The 20,718-nt window shown below is 42.4% G+C and overlaps 1 protein-coding gene across 3 annotated transcripts in view; it reads right to left on the reverse strand.

Annotated features, from left to right (window-relative positions):
• PDZD2 (PDZ domain containing 2) overlaps positions 1–20,122 on the reverse strand; it is a 138,610-nt gene extending 118,488 nt beyond the window's left edge. For 2 of the 3 annotated variants that reach the window (XM_064642513.1, XM_064642511.1), the window contains exon 1: positions 19,439–20,038. In XM_064642513.1, the coding sequence (XP_064498583.1) occupies positions 19,439–19,917 (479 nt within the window). In that variant the 5' untranslated portion in view covers positions 19,918–20,038. Of the gene's footprint in view, positions 1–19,438 lie in introns of all 3 variants that reach the window. The other variant, XM_064642512.1, reaches the window with a different exon arrangement.
• Between the last annotated feature and the right edge of the window lie 596 nt (positions 20,123–20,718).

Genomic DNA, 20,718 nt, shown 5'->3' on the forward strand with positions numbered 1-20,718 from the left:
GGTGTGTGCCAGCCGGTTCCCGGCAGACCTAACAGCAGCCAGGTTATATCCAACATTGCATTCTGCCATCTAAACTATACAGCTGCGGTCACAGCCATCTTCTGGCAACAGAAGTTTTGGCCATATACAGGGAGAAAACCCACTGTTGGAACTGTTAAAAAAAAAAAAAAAAAAGAGAGAGAGAACTATATTTGCCCAAGGAGTGACAAGGAGTGAGCAGATCAGGCTGTAATCAAGATGGACAGGGATTAAATTCCTCCGCTGAGTCCCATGCTGTATTCAAGCCATCTTTTTAACAGCTTAGGTTTGCTCACAGCAGTCCTGGCTCAGACATGTAGTACGATCCTGCACAGAAAGAACTGTCCCTCCTGTTTTTCAGGACTTTCAACGTGATTTTCAGCCTTCCACGAGTTCAGAAGGAGACAGAAGAGTCTCTGAACTTTGTTCCTTAGAGCAAAACGCATAGCCTGATGTCAGTGCCTTAGCTCCCAGGGAGCACAGGCAGTTAATTAGGTGCCAAAATGGAACACACCAATAGTTAACATACCTAGAGCTAATCCAAAGGGAAGCTTTCAATCCTTGGGATGTGCCTCTTTCTGGGGCTCAACACTGCTAACCAGGAAATGCCTCCCTTCCCACCATGATTCATGGCCTGACATCTCCTGAGAAAAAAAACTCATAAGCCCCTTCATTTAAAAAGCAGAGACCAGATTTTGAGCACAGTGAGAGGAGGGTGTGATGGCTGCATCCATCCTCTGAGCAGCAGAGGGGCTGGGAAGTTCATCCAGCATACAAACAGCAAATTCCACAGCTTCTGCTGAAGAGGAGGGAAATGTGCACCAGCATTATTTTCCTAGGAAAATAAGGAGCTTCCAGACGACTCCTGCCTCAGCTCTCTCCAACACCTCTTCTTTAAATGTATTCCTCTGTGCAAATCAGAATCCAAACTTCAGGATACTCATGTGGGAGGAGAGGTTTTCCTGAGTCCCCGCCCTAAAACTGTTTTGTTTTGCCCACAACCTGGTTATTATAATAATACAAAAGAGTTTTGGATCAGGAATCACACCCTGGGATGCCTCTTTTGGTCTCCCTAATTATTTAGAATATATTTATAAACAGAAAAGAGACCACAGCAGTTATTCTGCACAGTCTCCTATCATACTAAAAGTCCAGAAGGACCCAGGAAACGTTTATCCTATAGGCCACAGAATATGACCCAATTTCCTATCCAAATGCAAAGTAAAATGCAAAATCCTGCCTGGTAAAATCTTGGCAGAATAGGGAGTGAGAAGAGGGTTTCTCCTCCCAGCTGGCCTGAGGAGGCACAGCAGAGAGGAAAATGGCATGCAGAGTCCCCGTGGGACAAGGAGACAGATGAGCTGCTCTGGCTCGGGCAAGACCAAAGTGTCCTGGATGAGAGCACAGAAACAGGCTCTTGGGCATCTGTGAAGTCCAAAACTGTTAAGTACCTCCCAGCTTGGTGACAGTTCTGCAGGGCTTTTCTAGGTCTGCTTTGGAGCCAACATCCCACTGAAATTTTGAGGGATTGGGCCCCAAATCTTTTTAGCTTTTATTTTAAAAAATATTGGTAGCATTTACATATTTTACGCACATACATGCAGCTGTGCATTTCAAAGTAATCTGTTGTGCTATAAGCCAAAACAGGATTTGAGTCATACAGAGTTTTAAAGATAAAGCATTGATTTATCTAAAGAAATCTGTCTAAAGAAAATTGGCTTCATACATATGCAAGGAGAACTGCTTAGCACAGATCATCCTCTTCTGCCCCACAGAGTTGGGCATCAGGTTCCTTTCTAGCTTGAATTTCAGGAGTACAAAATGAAAAATTAGGAAAATTAGAATGTCAAAAGAAGGATGCAGAAAAAGCCAGTTCAGTGCTTAGCTAATGAAGGTTGCTGTTGGATCCCATGCCATGACACAGGGACAATGCTACATGGCATTTTTAGGACTGCCATTATTTTTGGTTCTTTCCTTATCATTGTCTTGCACAAGCAAGTTCTTGATTCACACTCAGAAAAACAACTAATACAAATCATCTCAGAGCCACATTCATACAAACTAAATGTCACTGAAATCAGTTTCACTAATGTGTGAGTATTAGAAGTTAACACTTTTAGGAAGCAACTGAGGAAGTGTTAGGTCTATTCCTAAGTACCTTAAACTGCACCATATTTAAGCCTTATCTCAAGCATTGCCTTCAGAAGCTGGAAGCACCAGAAACATTTGTTCTTTACAACAGACACAGACATTTACATTCTCCCAACACTGCTGTGTCCCAGGCACTGGATGCCTGACATCCCTGACACAGAAAACACACAGATAAAGTCAATTATATGGTACATGTTCCCAAGACCCAAGGCTTTTGTGGATCTGGTGGGCAGCAAAATGAATACGCACATTTAAATGAAATTCCTCTAAAAACACATTAAGCATCCAGGACCGCATATAACCCAGGACGACAACACGATGTTCCATTTTTATTTCCTAAAAGAAAACAGCAAAGTTCAGAACTCAGCTAGAAACCACAAAAATGACACAAAAGAGGGTTAACACTGCATAGGAGTCCAGAGCGCCAGAGCGGAGCCAAGGACTGCAAAGGCCACACTCTGCTCCCAGCCGTGCCAGTGTAAAATACAAAGATCCCTTCCCTGACCTCCGCGTGGATCTCACAGTTCACTCGGATGATTCGGTGCATTCAGGCCACTGAGTTCCCCAAGTCCCCACAATCACCTCCTCCAGAAAGCCCCATTTCTGCACCACATGCTCTTACACTATGAGATGGCCGCCGCAGAGAAAAACCTTCCCCTTAACATTTCTTCTGCACACAAGCATAACAAATGTAGGGGTTCTGTTTAAAAAAAAATGCCAGTTTAATAGCTCCAACACACAGCAACCATAAAAAGCCCGGGAGAGCTGAATACCACAGCCCACATCCAGCATGCCCCCAGAGCCACCCAGGGCTCAGCTGGGAGTTACACCCTCATCCTTTCCTGCTGGCTGCAAGTTCATGGGGTGTACAGAAAAATTCCAGTGACCAAAAAAATTCCAAGCAGCTCCAAGTTTGGCTGAAAACACCCCAGTCCTTCATCTTTAGTGGAGTTTTATATTTAAATTGCAGGCAGACAGGCCTTTACAAGACCTCTACTAGAATTATTTGTAAACACTCACTTACTCCTCTTACCATACAAATAGTAGGAAATGAGATGTTTTTTCAGTGATTTTTGGGAGGTATTATGATGTCTTGTCTCTGTGTGTCAGCAAGCTTTTCATCTGTGCTCCTTACAGTCAGAGATGTTTTCTACTACAGAAGGCAGGATTTCATAGATAAAATAGGAAAAGCAATCCATGGAAGACTGTATTGAGAGAGCTGTTGGGAAATTGAATCTCTCAATGTTATTATTCTGTTCCCTTATTGATAATTATTATTTAAATAGCACTCAAAATACAGTCAGTAGTTGCTAATGAAAACAGGGACATAGGGTCTTTGTCCCAGAGAACTGACACTGCGACTTCTACATTAAGACCAATTGTTATTTAAAATGTATAAGATCACTAGTCTCCAGTAGACTGTTTTTCTTCTCCTTCTGCTTGGGGGTTTCCTTTCAGAGGGGTGAAGTAAGACTGATAGTATTGATAACTCTCTCCCACAAGCCCTTTTCTGGAATACTATCTTCCAAATATGCCCATTAGCCAGAGGTTGAGCTCTTTGGGCAGAGAGCTGTTTGTGAAATATTTATATTTAGTAAGCAATCATATTAGAGCTGATTTTATGCATTACAGTTTATTTATAAGCTGATAATTCTAAAAGTCAATTATATACGTGAAAAAAAACTCACTTTCAGAGAATATTCCATGAAACTCCAAACTATGATGCAATGTATCTAGATTATATAGCTTTGACTTCACTTTTTAATTATTTTCTTTAAGTCCTCATAGAATTTATTTAGAGGTTACTACAAATCTATAGGGGATAAAGCCTTCTCACCCAGCAGTTCTCTAATTCAGGTTAAGTGTGTAGTACCAGAATAATATGATATCATATAGTACCCAACAGCGGAGATTTACATGGCATTAAGTATATTGTATTTAACTTCAAAATACAAAGCAGTATCTCCAGACCAAAGACTAGAAAACAGGTATAAGGAAATGTACTAGTATTGCTAAAATAAAACAGAGAGTAATAAGCCAGAAATCACACAGCCTTAAAGCAATTTGCCTTATCTGATACATTTAACTCTAGCTACAGTTATTAAAATGAAAAAAATCATCAAGCCATCTTTCACAACTCACTCCCTATTTATTGTATGCATTTCTCTCAGTAATGCCCTCTGTTAATTTAAATTTCTGTTCACTTAATACATTCACTTATTTACAGTGTATGACCCAGGTCTGAGACTTCACACAGGAACGTGCATTTGCGCAGAGCAATCCTTTATCACTGAGGGTGTTTTTTTCCTAGGGTGGAAACACTTATCTAAGCTTGTTTTTAGAAATTATAACTTGGGAGCCAAATTTAGAATTTTAATTACCCTTTAAAATCAAATTAAAAGTGAAAGGCCAGGTTTTACCCTTCCTTGAATTCAAAGACTCTCAGCAAGACCTTCATGCACTACACTGAGTCAGACATTTTCTCCCAGATAAAATTTCAAGCACTGAAGGAAAAATACTTAAAGAAGATATAATATCTTACATTATGTACTCACCCTTAGATCTCTGTTTAAATTCCATTCTTTCCCTCCCCAAGGTGATGCCAGTTTTCTCTGCTCTTAACCTTTCTCCCATATTGCACAATTAAGATGAACTTTTTTTTTTTTGTGGCGTTAAAAATCATGTTCTGATTTTTCCTTACCCCGGTTGGTCCAAAGGTTACCATTTCACAAAGTATCCTAAGGACATTTTTACTACCAAGAAATATTTTGACAACAAGAACTATTTTTAACTCCGCTAAGCTCTGCTGAGTGTAAAATGTTGCACGGGGTGCTCAGCAGCCTAGGGGAATGCAGCTAACAGCGGGGCTTGTTTTCTTTGTGCGAGAACAGCAGTCTGAATCTTCCAGCAACAAGACTCTCTACACACAGCACGCGATGTACATCTCATTACAAACCCAAGGGGTCAAAAGATAGGGGAAAAATCTACATCAGACCTGCCAACCCCAAGCTGGAGGCAGCAAGGCACTGCTGCAGGTTGGGAGGGTTCTGCACACCTGCGATTGTCCAGGTCTCATGCTGGGATATCCAAAACTACCAGAGAAAATTAATTTGGACAAGAGATCAGCAAACCCATCAAGATGCTGCTGTCAATCTACTCCAGGATGGTGCCTCCAGGTGCTCTCCCTACCTTCCCCCACTTGCAGTATTTGGAAGTGATTTAGCCATGACGCAAAATGGAACGTGACCACACATCCCAGAAAAAGCACAAGGGAGATTAAGCCTAAGGTAAAGATGAGAGATGGAAGGGCCAGGCAGAGGAAGGCTGGTGCCAGTTCGTAGCCCCAGCCATGACCTCAACTGCACAATGATGCTGGCAAGGCCCACCCCTCTGGCTGAGGAAGGCTGCCGGGAGCACACCAACACTCAAACACACCTCCCCCCGGGAGTAACGCGAGCTCTGGCATGGTGCATTTTCAGAGCAGCCAAAGGAACAGAGTGTTTTACCCCTCTGCAAACACCCAGTGGGATGCTTAGGCACCACTTGCACTGCCAGCTAGTGGGACTTGTATAGCACATAGGGCTACACAAGCTTTCAGTTCAGGGGTTAACTCCCCCTTGGGAAATTCACTCCCCATATGTGCCTGCTCACTAGGATTTCCTACCAAAGCAACATTTTTCCCTTCTCTTTAACTACAAAATAATGTAGGTTACAACAGTGGCTGCTCCCTCCAGCAACCTGTGCTCCACCCTGGAGTCATTTTATATTACTCTCCCCAGTGTCCTAAACCAGAGCTGCAGAGATTGTTCCAAATGTGGCTTTCATTCCATGCTAGAATAGCCTCCATTAATGTAATATGCTGTGATCCTTATGATATTCAAAGTGGAAGCCCACATCTTGTTTGCTTTTTAAACATTGCAAACCATCCTGCATTTCACCTGTGCATACTTCCCAGCACATGTCAGAATGTGCCATCCACTCGCCACTTATTAATGTTTCAAGAGTCTTCCTTAAAACATACATGAAATTTAGGCAGGATTTTGTTCCAGGAGTCTTCTGACTGTTTTGTGCAGTCAGAGAGAGTAGTTTTATTTCACAGACTGGATTTAATATACAGAAACTTACTGCATCTGTTTCCAAATATTTTCTTTCTAAAACCGTTATGAAAAAGTGGTGCCAAAATGTGCTCGTTCCTCTTTAAGGAGGAAACCTAATTTGGATTTCTTGATCCAGATCATCTTAACACCCAGGCTCAATTTTGCTTGCTAAAGCAATCTACAGGCTCCAACTAATACAAATTTAATCTGCAAGGCTTCCTGCTTGGGCTGAATGGGTCCAGCATGTCTTTGTTACAGGCTCCACAACGCATCAGTAGCATCTGGTACTGATTGCAGATCTCAGACACTGTGCCTATGAGTTCCATGGGCAGAATCTTTCTTGAATTTCTGATCTGGTTTGAATTTTTTCCCTAGGCTATTTCTTTATCTTGTTGGATTGAAGATTTATGATTTTTCCTTAGTTTAGTGTTAATTTCTTTGAGGTTTAATGTTTTCTTTTGGACCAGTCTGTGGTAGCTGATCATATCTGAGCATCCTGCAGGCCCATTTCTCCTTTTACATAAACCAAGAGTCACCTTTTTAGTTAATCAATTTGCCCTGCCATAATGCTTACCCATATGAAAATGAGGAACTGCTCCTCTATCTCTTAACATTTGGGAGACACCTCCTTCCCTTTCAATGATTGTTTATCCATTTAACAAGGGATGAAAAATAATTTGCCTTTAGATTGTACTTAAAGAGAAGTATGTTGTGTGAGCAACAAATGCTCTTCCATGGTTTCAGGCTTTCATTTGGTAAGGTCTCGAGCCTTCCTCACAAGTCAGGAGCAGATTTTTGCTATCATTTGAAAGGGAAAAAAAAAATCAAACTTTAATAACCACAGAGGAACATTTGATCAATTGGCACAATCTAAAGGTTAAAAGTTCTAATATACAGGTGACTTGGGGAAAAATAAGAGCAGTGCTAAGTTTAAAACTTAAGTATTCAATCAAGCTATTTCTCCAGGACACAATTTTCAGGCGACTTTGATGAATGCCACTGAAAGAGCAGGTAGCAAAATGTGACCAAGATGGAAACTCTCAGCCTGACCTCATGTTCACTTTTTGGTCCCATTCCCTGCACCAAGTTAGTCCTCAGAAAAGGAGCCTCGGGAACTGAGCTGCAGAAACAGAATGCCCTGGACAACATGAACAGCAGCACAAACCTCCTCCCTGTGTGTGCACCTGGAACTGCTACACCACTCCTGCACATTGCCCCTGGGATCCATGACTGGCAAACTGGGGACCATAGAACAAGGGGGACATGTGTGAAGTGAGCATGAGAGAGGGTAATGTTTGGGGGCTGGGGTAGGGGGATACCCCCAGCATTACCAGACTGTTCCCAGTATGTGTCCAGGCAGCCATGAAATGAATTATATGGTTATATTTCATCCTGTTTTTCTTTTTCTCACATGCTTATCTTTGATACTGATTCCTCCTCAGTTTCCCAATAAGTCTGTTTGTGCTTGCAAGGAAGTTGTCACCAAATAAGGGTTGTGTTGAATAGGAAGCCATTTCATCACATTTTCCCCAATAAAGCCCCATTTTCCCCAATAAATACACATTCCCTTGTCCAAAGCTGCCCTGCTAGACTTTTGCATTCTTTCAGCTCTAAAAGACAACACAGTGAGGGTATATTATGCAAAGCTTTATAAACTAGAGCAAGCACTCCGACCAGAAAACTGGCAGCTCCAGCAGGCTTGGCTTTGGACCTTCTCACTTCACAACAAATCTCAAATACCGTATCTGGAAATCAGACATCAGACTTCAGCTGTGTGTTGGCTAGAGCACCATGACAAAAACAAGGCTGTATTTTTATTTTTTTTTTTTCCACAAAGCTAGCACTAGGCGCAGAAAAGGACAGGCTTTTGGCTTCAAGAGCTCAGAAAAACAGAATTCAATCTTTCCATTCTGTCATTATTCTAGGAAAACTCCACAGGTAAAGTCTCACTTGTGTACACTGACGCCTCTTGGAGACACTTAGGAAGACTGGATAATAGCTAAATTCATAACCAAGCAGGTATCTCCTAAGCTAGGGCTTATTTGTATTGCTCAAATATACTTCTGCAGAAACAGGTATTTCAAAGAATTTTAGCCCTTATGAAGCTGCTCTGTTTTATAACCCTCCAACAGACAGGCAAGTACCTGGAAAGAAATACTCCACCGTAAAACACAGCATTTAAAAAAGTGCTTTTCCCCCCGAGGTCTCAAGCACCTGCAGAAATGAGAGCTGCTGTCATCAACTCCCTGTCACTGGGGCCATGACTTGTTCACAGTGTGGGGAAAAGGCTTGACCAGGACCCAACACTTTTTAAGTCCACACATGCTATCCATTAGGCTGTAAGACCCTGATGGGAGGCAGACACATAGCTCTAAGTCATACACAGTTTATGCAAAAATAACTTACACATCAATGATTTAAAATAGAAGCATGCAGAAGAGAAATGGAAGGTAAAGACGGAACCAGCATGGATGGGCTTGCTGCAGAGAACAGCATGAGCTACAAGGAAGTAGTAAATGCCACTAAAATCTGAGGGAGTCAAAACTTTACATGGAATTTAAACTAGTTCTTTACATTGGGCTCATGCTAGATTCTTGCAGCAGCTTATGACTTGGTATATAGCATGGTATCTGACATTTTTTAATCTTGGCTTTGCCAAGTCACGCATGACTCCTTTAATGTAGGACATGGGCAGCAGGTCCCAGGTGTGCTGCTGTGCATGTTGAAGATTATATAAAAGAGGAGAATATGCCTTATCCTATTCTTTAATACTATTATTGATACTATCATTAAATGAGAGAATATCCCCAAGGTCAGGAAAACCTTAGGGAGTGTGGGAGCTAACACCTGGACTCAGGATTGGTTTCCTTGGTTATTAGAGCAGGCTGAACAGTTTTAACAGATAATATCTAATTTAATTACATATTAGACAAAACACTTATGATTATTATTCAGCAAGCCAGAATTAATGAATTTCTAAGTCCTTCTTCCACCCTAAATTTTTTCTACCCTCTTATTGTTTACCTCTTTTGTTTTGAAGCTCTTAAATCTACCTCTCTCAAGACAGATGTTTACTTCTCTACTAACTTGAATGACTTTTTTTTTTTTAATGATGATGCCCCTTAAATTCATTTCCACGGTTTCTAATTTGAATCGCAGGTCATCGGAGAAAACATTTGAGTCACAAAATCATTCTCATAAAGCACTAAGATTCGGCCTTTCTCATCCACTATTGAGAGTCCATTTATATATTTAAAGCAGAGCCTTGTAGTAAATCCTTGTTGATTTTGAATTCTACACACCAGCCATTAAGTTCTAATCCATTTGGCATCTGTACACTTTTTTAAACTATTATTTCTTTCTCCACAGCATAACTGCTGAATTCTTGAAATCCGATTTATTTTAACCACACAGTTCATCCTGATGAAACTGGCTAGATTACTAAATAATTTTCTGCTCTGCTGTATATACTGCTTACTTTTCAAATGCAGGCCATGATAGAAAAGCAGATCAGAGAGGAGACTATTCTGTGTATTGCTGGGACAGATATGGAGTGGCAGGAGGAAATCTGGAAGGCAAATTGCAGGGAAGTGGGAAGCAATTCCACCAAAACCCACAGTGTTATGGAGTTGTCAGAGGCCTTGGGCATAGCAGCAAGAAAGCTGTACTGCAGACCACTCACCAGCAAGGAAGGAAGAGAGAGTGAGCAGGAGGAGACAAAATTGTGAACCTTGGTGGTTCCTTCAGGACCTGCAGCCAGGCAAGCGTGAGATTCCCTGGGCTACCAACGTACAGAGATCCCGGATCAGGGTGAATCAACCTCCCCACACACCTACAGCCCCAAACATAGCTCCTTCCAGCCAAAGGCAAAGAATAATCCCCATGATTAAGCATTAAGCTGATAGCTAATTTAGAAACAGTGAGATCTAAACACAAGCCCTAAACCAAGGTGGTGATGAATATATGGTTCAAGAATGAAGCTTCTGATGCAGCATGAGAAATGAAACTATGAATAATTAGTTTCCACTAGTTTCTCTAAAATTTTTTCTCAGGAATTTAAAATTTACCAACTGCTTATCATATTTCTGTTAAGACATAGTTTAGGAAAAAGTCCTTCCTGGCCAGCAGCAGTAATTAAAAAGCAATTATCACCTATTTAAGCTTGTAAAAGCTGCAGAAAAGCTGTGTCCTCAGATTTTTCTTAGAGATGCTGTTACTCAAAAGAAGAGGGCAAATCTTGCTTTGCTGCCTAATGTCTGCTGTCTTTGAAGCCAATGCAACTATTGCCTTTTTTATTCACAGGCCATTGTTTTCAAATAGAGCACTTTTGGGAATAAGTGTTTTACTTAAAATAATTGTTTTTCCTGTTTGGGGAAAAACAAACAAACAGGTTTATTCATTTAGAGACCCTGGCAACTGCAGATTGCCCATTATTTCTTTGGAAAAATATTTTACAAAGAATTATAACCCACAAATTTAGTAAATGTATGAGATTTGGAAGTTAATCCAATAAAGCCATTATAATGATTCTCCAAAGAACTAGTGACCATCAGGAGGGGAAAGGAGACTAAATTCTAGAAGGATTTTCCTAAAGCCATTTTCATGTTGGAATGTCAAGAGCAAATTTCCCTTTTAGTAATGTCAGCTTGGGAGAAGGGAGGAAGGTAATGATACAGGCAAAAAACAAAGAAGTTTATGCCCATGGAAATGTGTTTCAAATTACACACCTGAGCTTTAAGGAAAATAAAACAGCCTTTGTCTATATTTGCCATTTCTATACTACAGTGACTGAAAATATCCTTCAAGTTAAATTAAGGTCCAGAGTGGCCACCTTTGATTCATACTAATTTTAGCAGCTGTTTATGTGGACAATTAATTTGAAAATTGCATTGTTACTAACAGCCATCAAACAAGCAATATGGTTAACAAACTTGGGAACACATAAATTTTTAGGGAAATAAATAGTAACACATACGCTTCTGTTTCCTAGGTCCTATGAACCACTCAGACTTGGTATTTAGAGTCATCCTCTGCTCTGAAGTTCCAGGTACCAACATAAACTATAGCAAATGGTAACTTCATTCTTAGAGGACTGGATTATATCTTTTTTACAATTGTTACATAAGGAGTAGCCATTGGAAGTCCTTGAAGTTGCACAGGTAGAGAAGGGAGTCAGGTCTTCAGCAGCAGTTTCCTCTCTGCATTCCGGCATAGGCAAATCTGCCCAAAATGCATTTCTGTGCTCCTTAAAGGGATTAGATACTGCTCTGAACAAGCCTAAGAAACAGACTATATTATGTATGTACACATTCTAAAAGCACGTAAAGAAACGCTTTTCACTGCTGTCTTAAAATTCTTAGATAAGACAGGCTAAATTCCCGGTTGACAGAACCCAAAAATTGCTTAAAATATTTATATGACATTGCCCTCTAGAGGAAACCGAGAAAAAATCTGTTTTAGTACAACCCTACTACAGATGAAAACATGGAATGTTGTTTTCAGCAGAACAATTAGTGTTTGTTAGAAACGATTTTCAGTGAGAACATCACGCACTGGTTTGGGTCCATTTGTCATCCACGAGTTTTCAAGAAGGAACTCCCCAACCTCCAGTCTATTTTCCTCATCTGGGCTCTGTATTCAGATATATGGTAACACGAAGTTTACTGGTTACTATGTCTATGTTTTCCTCTTCACTACTGGAATAAAAATAACCCAGGCTATGAAAAATTGTCAAGCACTTAGTAATTCTTCAATTATAGCAGCACAAAGAGACACTGATTAAAATGTACGAGGATGAGAAGAAGGACTTCACTGACTTTTGTTACATCAAATAGCTACTCTGCTAGCCTGAACCCATTCTAGTGATCATGTAATGGACTAGGAAACACAGTCAAAGTTATTGCATTATTAATCAATTATTTGTTTTGCCAGTTGTTGGTGTTTTTTTTAGAAGATCATCTGGTTATCTATAATACTTGCTATGGAGAAGGGGAAAAAACAGACCTTGCCACCTTTTTAAACAATAGAAAAGAGTCTTAGGCATTAACAGAAACAATAATCTCCTTCAGTCACATTCCAACTATTTGGTTTTATTTTGAAAAAGCCTGAATCTATTTTCCACCTCTGGTTTCTCACAGTCTTGTTAAAGAGGCTTCAGTGTGGCTGGGCTTCCTGAAACTTGGATGCTCTAGAGTGAAGTTTGCTGGTAATAATCACATTTGCCCTACTCTTGTGCTGCCTTGGCAGGTAGCAGTCTTCCTGAACAGCCCCAAATTTTGTGGCAATGCCTGACAACTTATCTTTTCACTGGTACTGGTCTGTTAAAAGTGTTTCCCATTTGAGGCCCAGTTGATCTTGCTGAGCATCATAAACTTTACCCAGAGAAAGCAGCAAGTACAGTGAGTGATGCTGCAGAGTCTGCAATTGATACATACACCCTTCCCCTCTTAGCCCACATCTGATAAAAAGGAGACAGAAAAATAAGTTTCAAGGAGCATGTGATACTGCTTAGAGCTGGAGGCAAGTGTCACATCACCTAAAATAAGCAATGAGTTTTCCATGTTAAAAAAAAGCCCATCCCCAAAGCCATCCACTGCAGCAGCTGTCTCTGTAGTTACACACCTGCCTTTTTCCTGATCATACCTACATTTCTTATATTTATCCTGTCACTTATGTCCGTAGATGGCAGGTTCATGCTGACAAATCATCTCTCTGAGGTTGTTGTTGAGCCTCTGCCTGTGGAACTGTCTCCTGTTCATCATCTTTCAAGCCTCCCTGCTCCTGTCCTTCCCAATCCAGGCCTGATTCCCAGTGACAGAGGATAATTGTGTTTTAAGCTGCCATCACTGTTAATGCTTTTAGCTTTGGAGGGTCACAGTTCAGTTCTAGTACATGTCCAGGACAGCAACTATCACACCCAAAGGTACATGAGGTGGCAAGAAGATATGATCAAGACCTGCTTGCGGAGCAGCCCCAAAACCCATTGGAGAAGGGAAATGCTGCTTGCTTAGCCCAATCCTATGAGAAAAAAAAACCAAACAAACATTTCAATAAGGACTGGAGAAGCTGTGCCTTTCTGAAACTCATAGCACATCAGTCAGTACAGGCTGGAAATTACAACCTCTCAGTAACCTGGCTCCAGTTGCCTCCTCCTCTTGCATCGCTCAGAGCTTCTATCTCACGGAGATCAGTCTTTAGCCCACAGCTTTCTTTGTGCAAAACTTTGGACTCCCCGAATATAAAGAGAAATTTACATTTACAGATTAGAAGAGATGCTGTGAATGACTGCACACTGCAAATTGGTGTGTAAGGGCACAGGCATTATAGAAGGAGTAAGAATAAGGGGCATGAAATGTTCCTTGCTTATGTTTTTGAACATCTGTATTTTTAATTATTGATGGCTAAAACACAGTTCTGTGCTAGTAAATGCAATGTTGGAGAGGTGGTGAAAATTGCTGCTGTAGCTGAAGGCCTCACCTGTTCATTGGCTGGGCAATAGAAAAAAGTGAATCTATTCTGCACATTCCAGCAGTTTGCCAATTAGCCATGTTCTGCTGCATCCTGACTGTGCTTCTAGATGACCTGAGAGCATGGGATGCTTGCTGTGTGTGAGGCTGAAAATCCCACTCAGGATGGAAAAGGGATCTTGCTGGCACTTTGGTATCAGGGTAAATGACAAGTCACAAGGCTAATTCACCAAAACGAGATGTTCCCACAGTGGATGAGTGGAGAGGGCAGAGCTCCCTCCCAAACACTGGGCTGGTTCTCTTGTAATTACAGTGTGGTCAGAACAGCAAATTAAATGTAGATGCACAGCCACACATTCGGCAGCAAGGTACAACCTTCTAATCAGAGCGCTCACAGCTCAATAGAACAAAACCAAAGCACGAAAAAAAAAAAGGGTAGGACAACTCTCTTACACCCTCTGGAAATTTTACATCTCCTAAGGCAACACCACCAACCTCTCTGCCCAAGCCTGATGCAATCCCTCTGAAAAACAAGCGTGCGGAGACAGGACTGGGAGCAATTTCAGCAGATGACCCTGGGGATGTTGCCTACTTACACATGTATGCTCCTGGGGATCACGCTTCCTACCAAGAGAGGACAGCTCTGTTGTTCAGTGGCAGTAGTGCATAGAAGGCAATGGCAAGCATATTATTCCCAAAATTTTGGCACAAACACACAAACACATATGGGACGTGAGCTGTTTAAATCAATGGAAGTCTTTCCGTCATTTTTCATAGGTGTTAGATAAAACTGCGCTAAGCAAGAACGTAAATGAGATGCAAATCTGAGGAGGATGAGCGGTTTGGGGAGTCTGTTGAGGATACAGCTGTAGTGATGGAATGCTGCAAATGACTATGGCTACAAGTTTTGCTTCTGCAGATGCTGGGCTTGGCATGGAGAGATGGAGAGGAACGGCACGAACAGGAGAGTGAGGAGGGGAAACTGAGCGAACACACACTCAGATTAGCAAAGCAAAGAGGACAAACAAGCTAAATGATCTCTGCTGAGTCTGGGGATTAGTGACCTTCTGCTTAAGACTTTGGCTCTTAAGAGAGGATTTGGAATAAAGCTCATTTCTTCAGAGCAATTTATTTCTCAACACGTGTGGCTAAGTCTGCTCATACCTTTCTGGGAGACATAAAAGAAGGGAAGAAAAACAACTCCTTCTTAGTTTCTTAGTCCTGCAATATTTTAAGGGTGGGGGAGGGGGGAAAGCAGAGGAATTTATATCCAAAATCAAGGAGGGGTATTTATATCCATTATCAGTGTAAAATACAGCAGCCAGACTTCAGGAGCACAGAAAGACTTGGGCTGTGCCTGGGAAACGTTAGACATCCATAGGCTTTCTATCATTTTGCACAGGTTGAGCACACATTTGCTGTATCCCAGCTCACAGCAGCTCAACTGGAGGAGAAAACCCTCTGCCAAAATCCCTGCGTGCTGCTTGTTTTCCATCCTCAGGACTCATGCACCAGGCAGCTTGGAGGGCATGTCAGCATCGGCTTCTCATCCTTGCCTGTGATAACAAGCCCCAGGTCTCAGCCTCTGTGCCCTGATCCATCACTTAGCAGCATGAAGATTGGTAATATGATATAAAAAAGGGAATTAATTCAATACCACAACAGGTTGGGGGCATTTTTTAGGTCAGTTATGAGAAATCTATTCCCTGAACTTGTGTTTGGAGGCTACAGTCTCCAGGACCACTGTATTTGTTTTTCTCTGTGTAGTCTGTGCTGTTAATATTTTAACAAGGAGCTCCCACAGACAAGTTTGCCCCTTGGCCAAGGGCAAAGGGACAGGATAAATTTCCATTTGTTTTTCTAATAAAACAAAAATATTTTCTTATGAACATAATCAAGGCCCTACTAACACCAGGCAAGGCAGCTGCTTACAGTGAGCAGCACTTTGTGTTGGCAGCACATTTGCTAAATTTAGGAAGGAGGTGAGGAAACAGTAAAACAGACCAATCAATCCATGCAACCTGACATGTCTGGGAGGTGGGGTGCAGTGAGACAAAGCTTTCTGCGATGACCACAGATAGTTTTCTTGGGGTGATTTTTCCATAATAAAAATTATGTATAAAGGAGATTGAACTGCCAAGCAGAGAAATTAAATCCCCCAAAATTTTAAGAGAAACATAATCCCATCAGAGGCACAGAAACCTGAAATCCTCCCCTTCCACCATAACACACCTTAAGACCTGACCCTACTAAAAAATGGGTTAGTTACCCAAAACTTAACCTGAGGGCCCCCGCTGATTCACTGATCCTTGTCCCCATACATGTAATCTCCACAAGCCATCCAGGGCACATGGAAGCATTTTGAACACACTGCTGAATAACAGGATGGAACAAAATCTTGTCGATGCTCCAGAGACAAGCACGGCTGCCAGTGCAGGAACAAAGTAGCCATGGCGAGGACATCCAGCCTCCTGAGGCAGTGACAGTGTCTCACCACAGCAGGGCAGGAAGCAGCACCCCATGGAAAATGCAAAACTGGAGCACTGCACTTGAATATCAAATAGTGACAACATCTGAAGAGGAAGAATGTTCTTCCCAACAAGAAAATACTTCTATTGGAGGAGCAAAGCAATCTATTTTAAAAAATCCTGCCATTCAAACTTCTGAGGAAGGGGGATCTCAATAAAAAAGTGCCTTGAAAGGAGTGCTCTGCTGGAACAAGTTTTCCAACCACACTGTCAGAATTTTGAGCAGCACTTCTCAGACACAGGAAAGGTCCCTGTACCCTGCTCCCACTGTCACAGCAGTTGTACTGCTCTGCAGGCACAGATCTGCTCCTTGTGTGCAGGGCTCCCAAGGGGATAAAGAAGAAGATCACCCTCCTGAAGACTGCTGTTCACAGCAGAATTTGTCTCTAATTACAGCCAGGGACAGCACGTTGTGTTTCCAGCACCAGCAAGAACTTTTTTGACAAAGAACCTCAAGATTTCATCTAGCAGAACCCAGGACTGTTATTGACTGCCACAGAAAGCAGCACAAAGTGCTATGCACACTTCGACACCTGTGATTTTGTTAGACATTCTGAACTGTGCTCTGTAATCAGCTCTGAGCACATACAGAGAAGCAGTACTGTGTTTAGAACGTCCACATACCACACAACTACTAATACCACTGACCTGTTAGGAGGAACAGAACATTGCCATCATAGTTTCAGCTATTCTGGAGCATGTACATGTAATATGCAGTAGCAGGAAGTATTCAGGAAGGACCTTGGCTCTGCTGAAAACCATCAACTTCAGGTAAAGTAAAAGCTTCACCTTTAGCAGTGTCAGTTGAAACTCCCTCTCCATTGCAGACCTGATTCCTAAAGGATTTTCTCAGTATCTTTGAGAATAAACTGGTTTCCCTGACATTTGGCATGCCACATCTTGTGCTCAGGAGTCCTAGCAACTCTGCCCAGGACACTGGCTGAAGAGGAGAGACTAAGAAACACTGTGCAAAGGTACGGCTGCCAAAACATTTCTCAGTTCATTTTTGGGAAGCAGCTCCAGTTTGTGGGTTAAAAAGAAGTCCTCCTGTTCTCTGACTGTATTCCCACACATGGCAATGTTTGGTCATTTTTGGCAATGAGAAACATGGTATTTTAAAGCAGTGGTTGGGTTTTCTCAATGACAAAATTATAATCATATCTCATGTTTCTACCACACTGTCAACACTGGTAATGTATCTTACTCTGCTTTCTTTAAAAATAGTTTGACTTTGGAAACGTATTTAGCACTGACTTTTAAGATTAGATGTATATGGTAGCTGTGTCCAAGCACTGCAGCTATGCTTGATGAAATTCATAATGAAATATTTCAAACTGAATGATATTCATGACAAAATAATTCTTTTGCAATTCTCCCAGGACTTGCTCAATGAAGCCCCATTCAGTTATGCTCAAGAAATGAAGGATTCATCTGTCATCTGCAGAAATACTAAGAGCCTCCCTCCAGTAAATGAGTAAGAGCCAAAAAGAGTAGAGTAGTTCCAATATACATAGGAAGTTGTTGTCCGGGGGAACATAACCCATGTGGTTTAGAGATACAGTTGTATAGACAGAAGATAAATAAATAGACAGAGTTTTGACTAACCTTTATTCCATACTCCAACACAGCTCATTTCCCTGTAATTGTGTTTGATAGACACACACAATTTTCTAAGTCTGAAGAGAGCAGTAATTTTCCCTAAATCACTAACATCACCAAAAATGACACCACCTACATTATTCCTCTCTAATGTAATAATACGCTGTTAAGCAAAGAGCTTTGATGATTTTATTACCACATAATGTTTCTCTAAATCAAAAGAAAGAAAAAAAAAAAGAAATAAGTTCGGCAATAATCAACCTGTTTCTGCTGTTTACATGGAAATCAGGTGGAATTTAAATAAATAACTTGTCTTTAAAGAAGTCAGATTCAGCTTTCCTAGCAAGGAGAGACAGATGAGTGATACCCACAACCAGCTCCTCCACGTGTTGTGCTGCTCTTATGCACTGTATTGGATTCCTTGGATTTAGGAACAGTGACATTTGGCAAAGGGGAAACAGCAAACTAACTGCTTTCTGCCACAACCCCTCTTGAATTTGGAGGCACCCACTGACTGATACCGCCCCAGTAGCAATATTTATACATTAATTGAACGACAGGTCAGGAATTACGGAGGGTTTTTTTCACACCTATAAAACCACAGATGGGTTGAGCTGCCCAGTGCCCACAGATTGAGTACTCACTGCTTTTATTCAGTCACATGGCAGAACTGGGAGTGATAGTTACCCCTAACTCCTGCCACATCCACTGCCTGTTGGGAGCACTCCACTAGCACTTGGTTTCCAAAACTGTCCATTCCCAAGATAAACCCACTTTGGCAAGAGGGGGAAGATTTCATGCTCTCAGGTGCATTGCAACCTCAGGTATGAATGAACATTTGCATCCACAACATTAGCAGAGAAAGGTTTTTGCCTTTGCAAAGAGAAATGTGAGAAAGTCTGCCAGCCCACAAAGAGCAAGACTGGGACAATAACAAATTAACAGCATGGAGTAGCTGAATTAAAAAAACACCACAAAAATAATCTATATCATTGCAAAAACCTTCATGTCTGATTTGAAGTCTTAAAGGTTTCAAGTTTTCTGGGACAGGAAACAGAAGAGAGCAAATGCATTAAAATCAAAGGGAATTTATTAAAATTAAGTTGTTCCAATGTGGAAAACACAAAAATGTCTTGCTTTGAAAAAGTCTCAGACAACATTTAGCTGTCAAAAAAGCTTCCCTCAACTCAAATGTTTCAAACAAAAATAAGAAGCACCTGTAAAAATATCTTTCAGAGCTGCTGGATCTGTGTTCATTTTTACTTAAGGAAACAGTTTTATACAAACTCAGGAAGATGCCTGTTTTAGTGGAGCCCCTCTGATGCTTACGACGTACTATTTTTTGACACAATGACTTCTGAAAATTTTCCAGTGGAAGTGTGAGTAGCACATGTAAGGTAATTATCTATTTGCTCTCATTACTTATTTTCTGCAGACCTTAAGAATGAACCCAGAGCTCTCTCAGGGGCTGGAAAGCAGAGGCCAAAACATCTGCTCCTGGACTTTCATCAGCACCAGCTGATGACTTGCAGCATGTGCCACAAGAGACAGCTGCTGGTGGCTGCTTTTCCCCTCTTACCTTGCTCCAGTGACATCCACGCCGACCATCAGCTGGCCGTTCAGAGAGAGGATCTCGTCTTTCAGGCGCACTCTCCCGCACTTCCCGGCCGGGCTGTTTTTCTTCAAGTCCGTCACCCAGATGCACCCGACGTCAAGCACAGGCCCCTTATGCCCCTTCCTCTTCTTTCCTACCCGACGCTTCTCCCCATAGTCCCCCAGAGCAGGGATATTCCCAAAGCTCAAACCTAGAACCTCGTTTTTTCGCATCTCCTGGGCCAGGTACATGGTGCAGATCTCTGTATCCAGAGTCCCACAGCTCCCTGGCTGCAGTGTGCTCTCATCCACAGAGAAGTTGAGCTGGATGTACTCACTCAGCTTCTGGACGGCCGAGCGGCAGAGCTGCTGCTCGGCTCCCTCGGCCCCCTCCCGACGGCTGTTCTGCAGCCACTGGCACAGGAGGGGGAGGAAGACCCCTGCGTTGTCCTGTGTGATGGGCATCGCTGTCCCCGTGCATCCCCTCACGGCATCAGCTCCGGCCCCAGTCGGCTCCCTGGTCGTCTGCCGTGGCCCCCTGCAGCCCCTGGGGACATGCTGGAGTGGGGCTGCAGATCCAAAGCAAACTCCATCTAATCTTAGGGAGATTTTTTTTGGGGGGGGGGGTTCTGACTGACCAAAAGCACAGTCAAGGCAGGATGTTTGGTGTACACAGACTGGCTGTTAGCGGATGAAGCAATGGGGAGTGTCTCTGGCTGTCCAGGTATGCCTGCCGTCGGGGTCCCCACTCCGCTGGGAACAAAGTGTCCTTCCTCCCACGATCACCACACCGTCTTGTCCTGCAAGGGGTAAACAGCATGGTTAGAGGTGCCAAAACCACTGCAGGCGTTCAACAGCCCCAGCCCAGCACCCCAACGCCGGCTCGGCGGCCGGGCCTCTCTCCTTCTGCGATTTGCCACTTGAGGGCACCAGCTGCTCTGCTCAGCAAGGGAATAAAAGGTCACCATTAGCTCCTGACCTTCCCGGTAAAATGGGAATTGGAGAGCCGAGCGGATGCTCCTGCCACAACTCCAGGGCTCTTCGAAGCAGAGGAGACACTCCAGCCAAACCCATTCCAAGGACTGCTGAAAGGGCAAAGCGCAATACTTCAGTCTCACCGGTGACTGAACGTGGCTGATGCCCCTGCTGGAGGCAACTGCCTCCTCCATGCCAGTGATTTTGGGCTGAGATAGTCTTAAACTGGTCATGTCTCTGACTTACCTCCCCACCAAGCTGCACGAGGGATGGGCAGCAGCATACATGAAG

This window comes from Pseudopipra pipra, chromosome Z, assembly GCF_036250125.1.
Source record: "Pseudopipra pipra isolate bDixPip1 chromosome Z, bDixPip1.hap1, whole genome shotgun sequence".
Taxonomy (NCBI): Eukaryota; Metazoa; Chordata; class Aves; order Passeriformes; family Pipridae; genus Pseudopipra; species Pseudopipra pipra.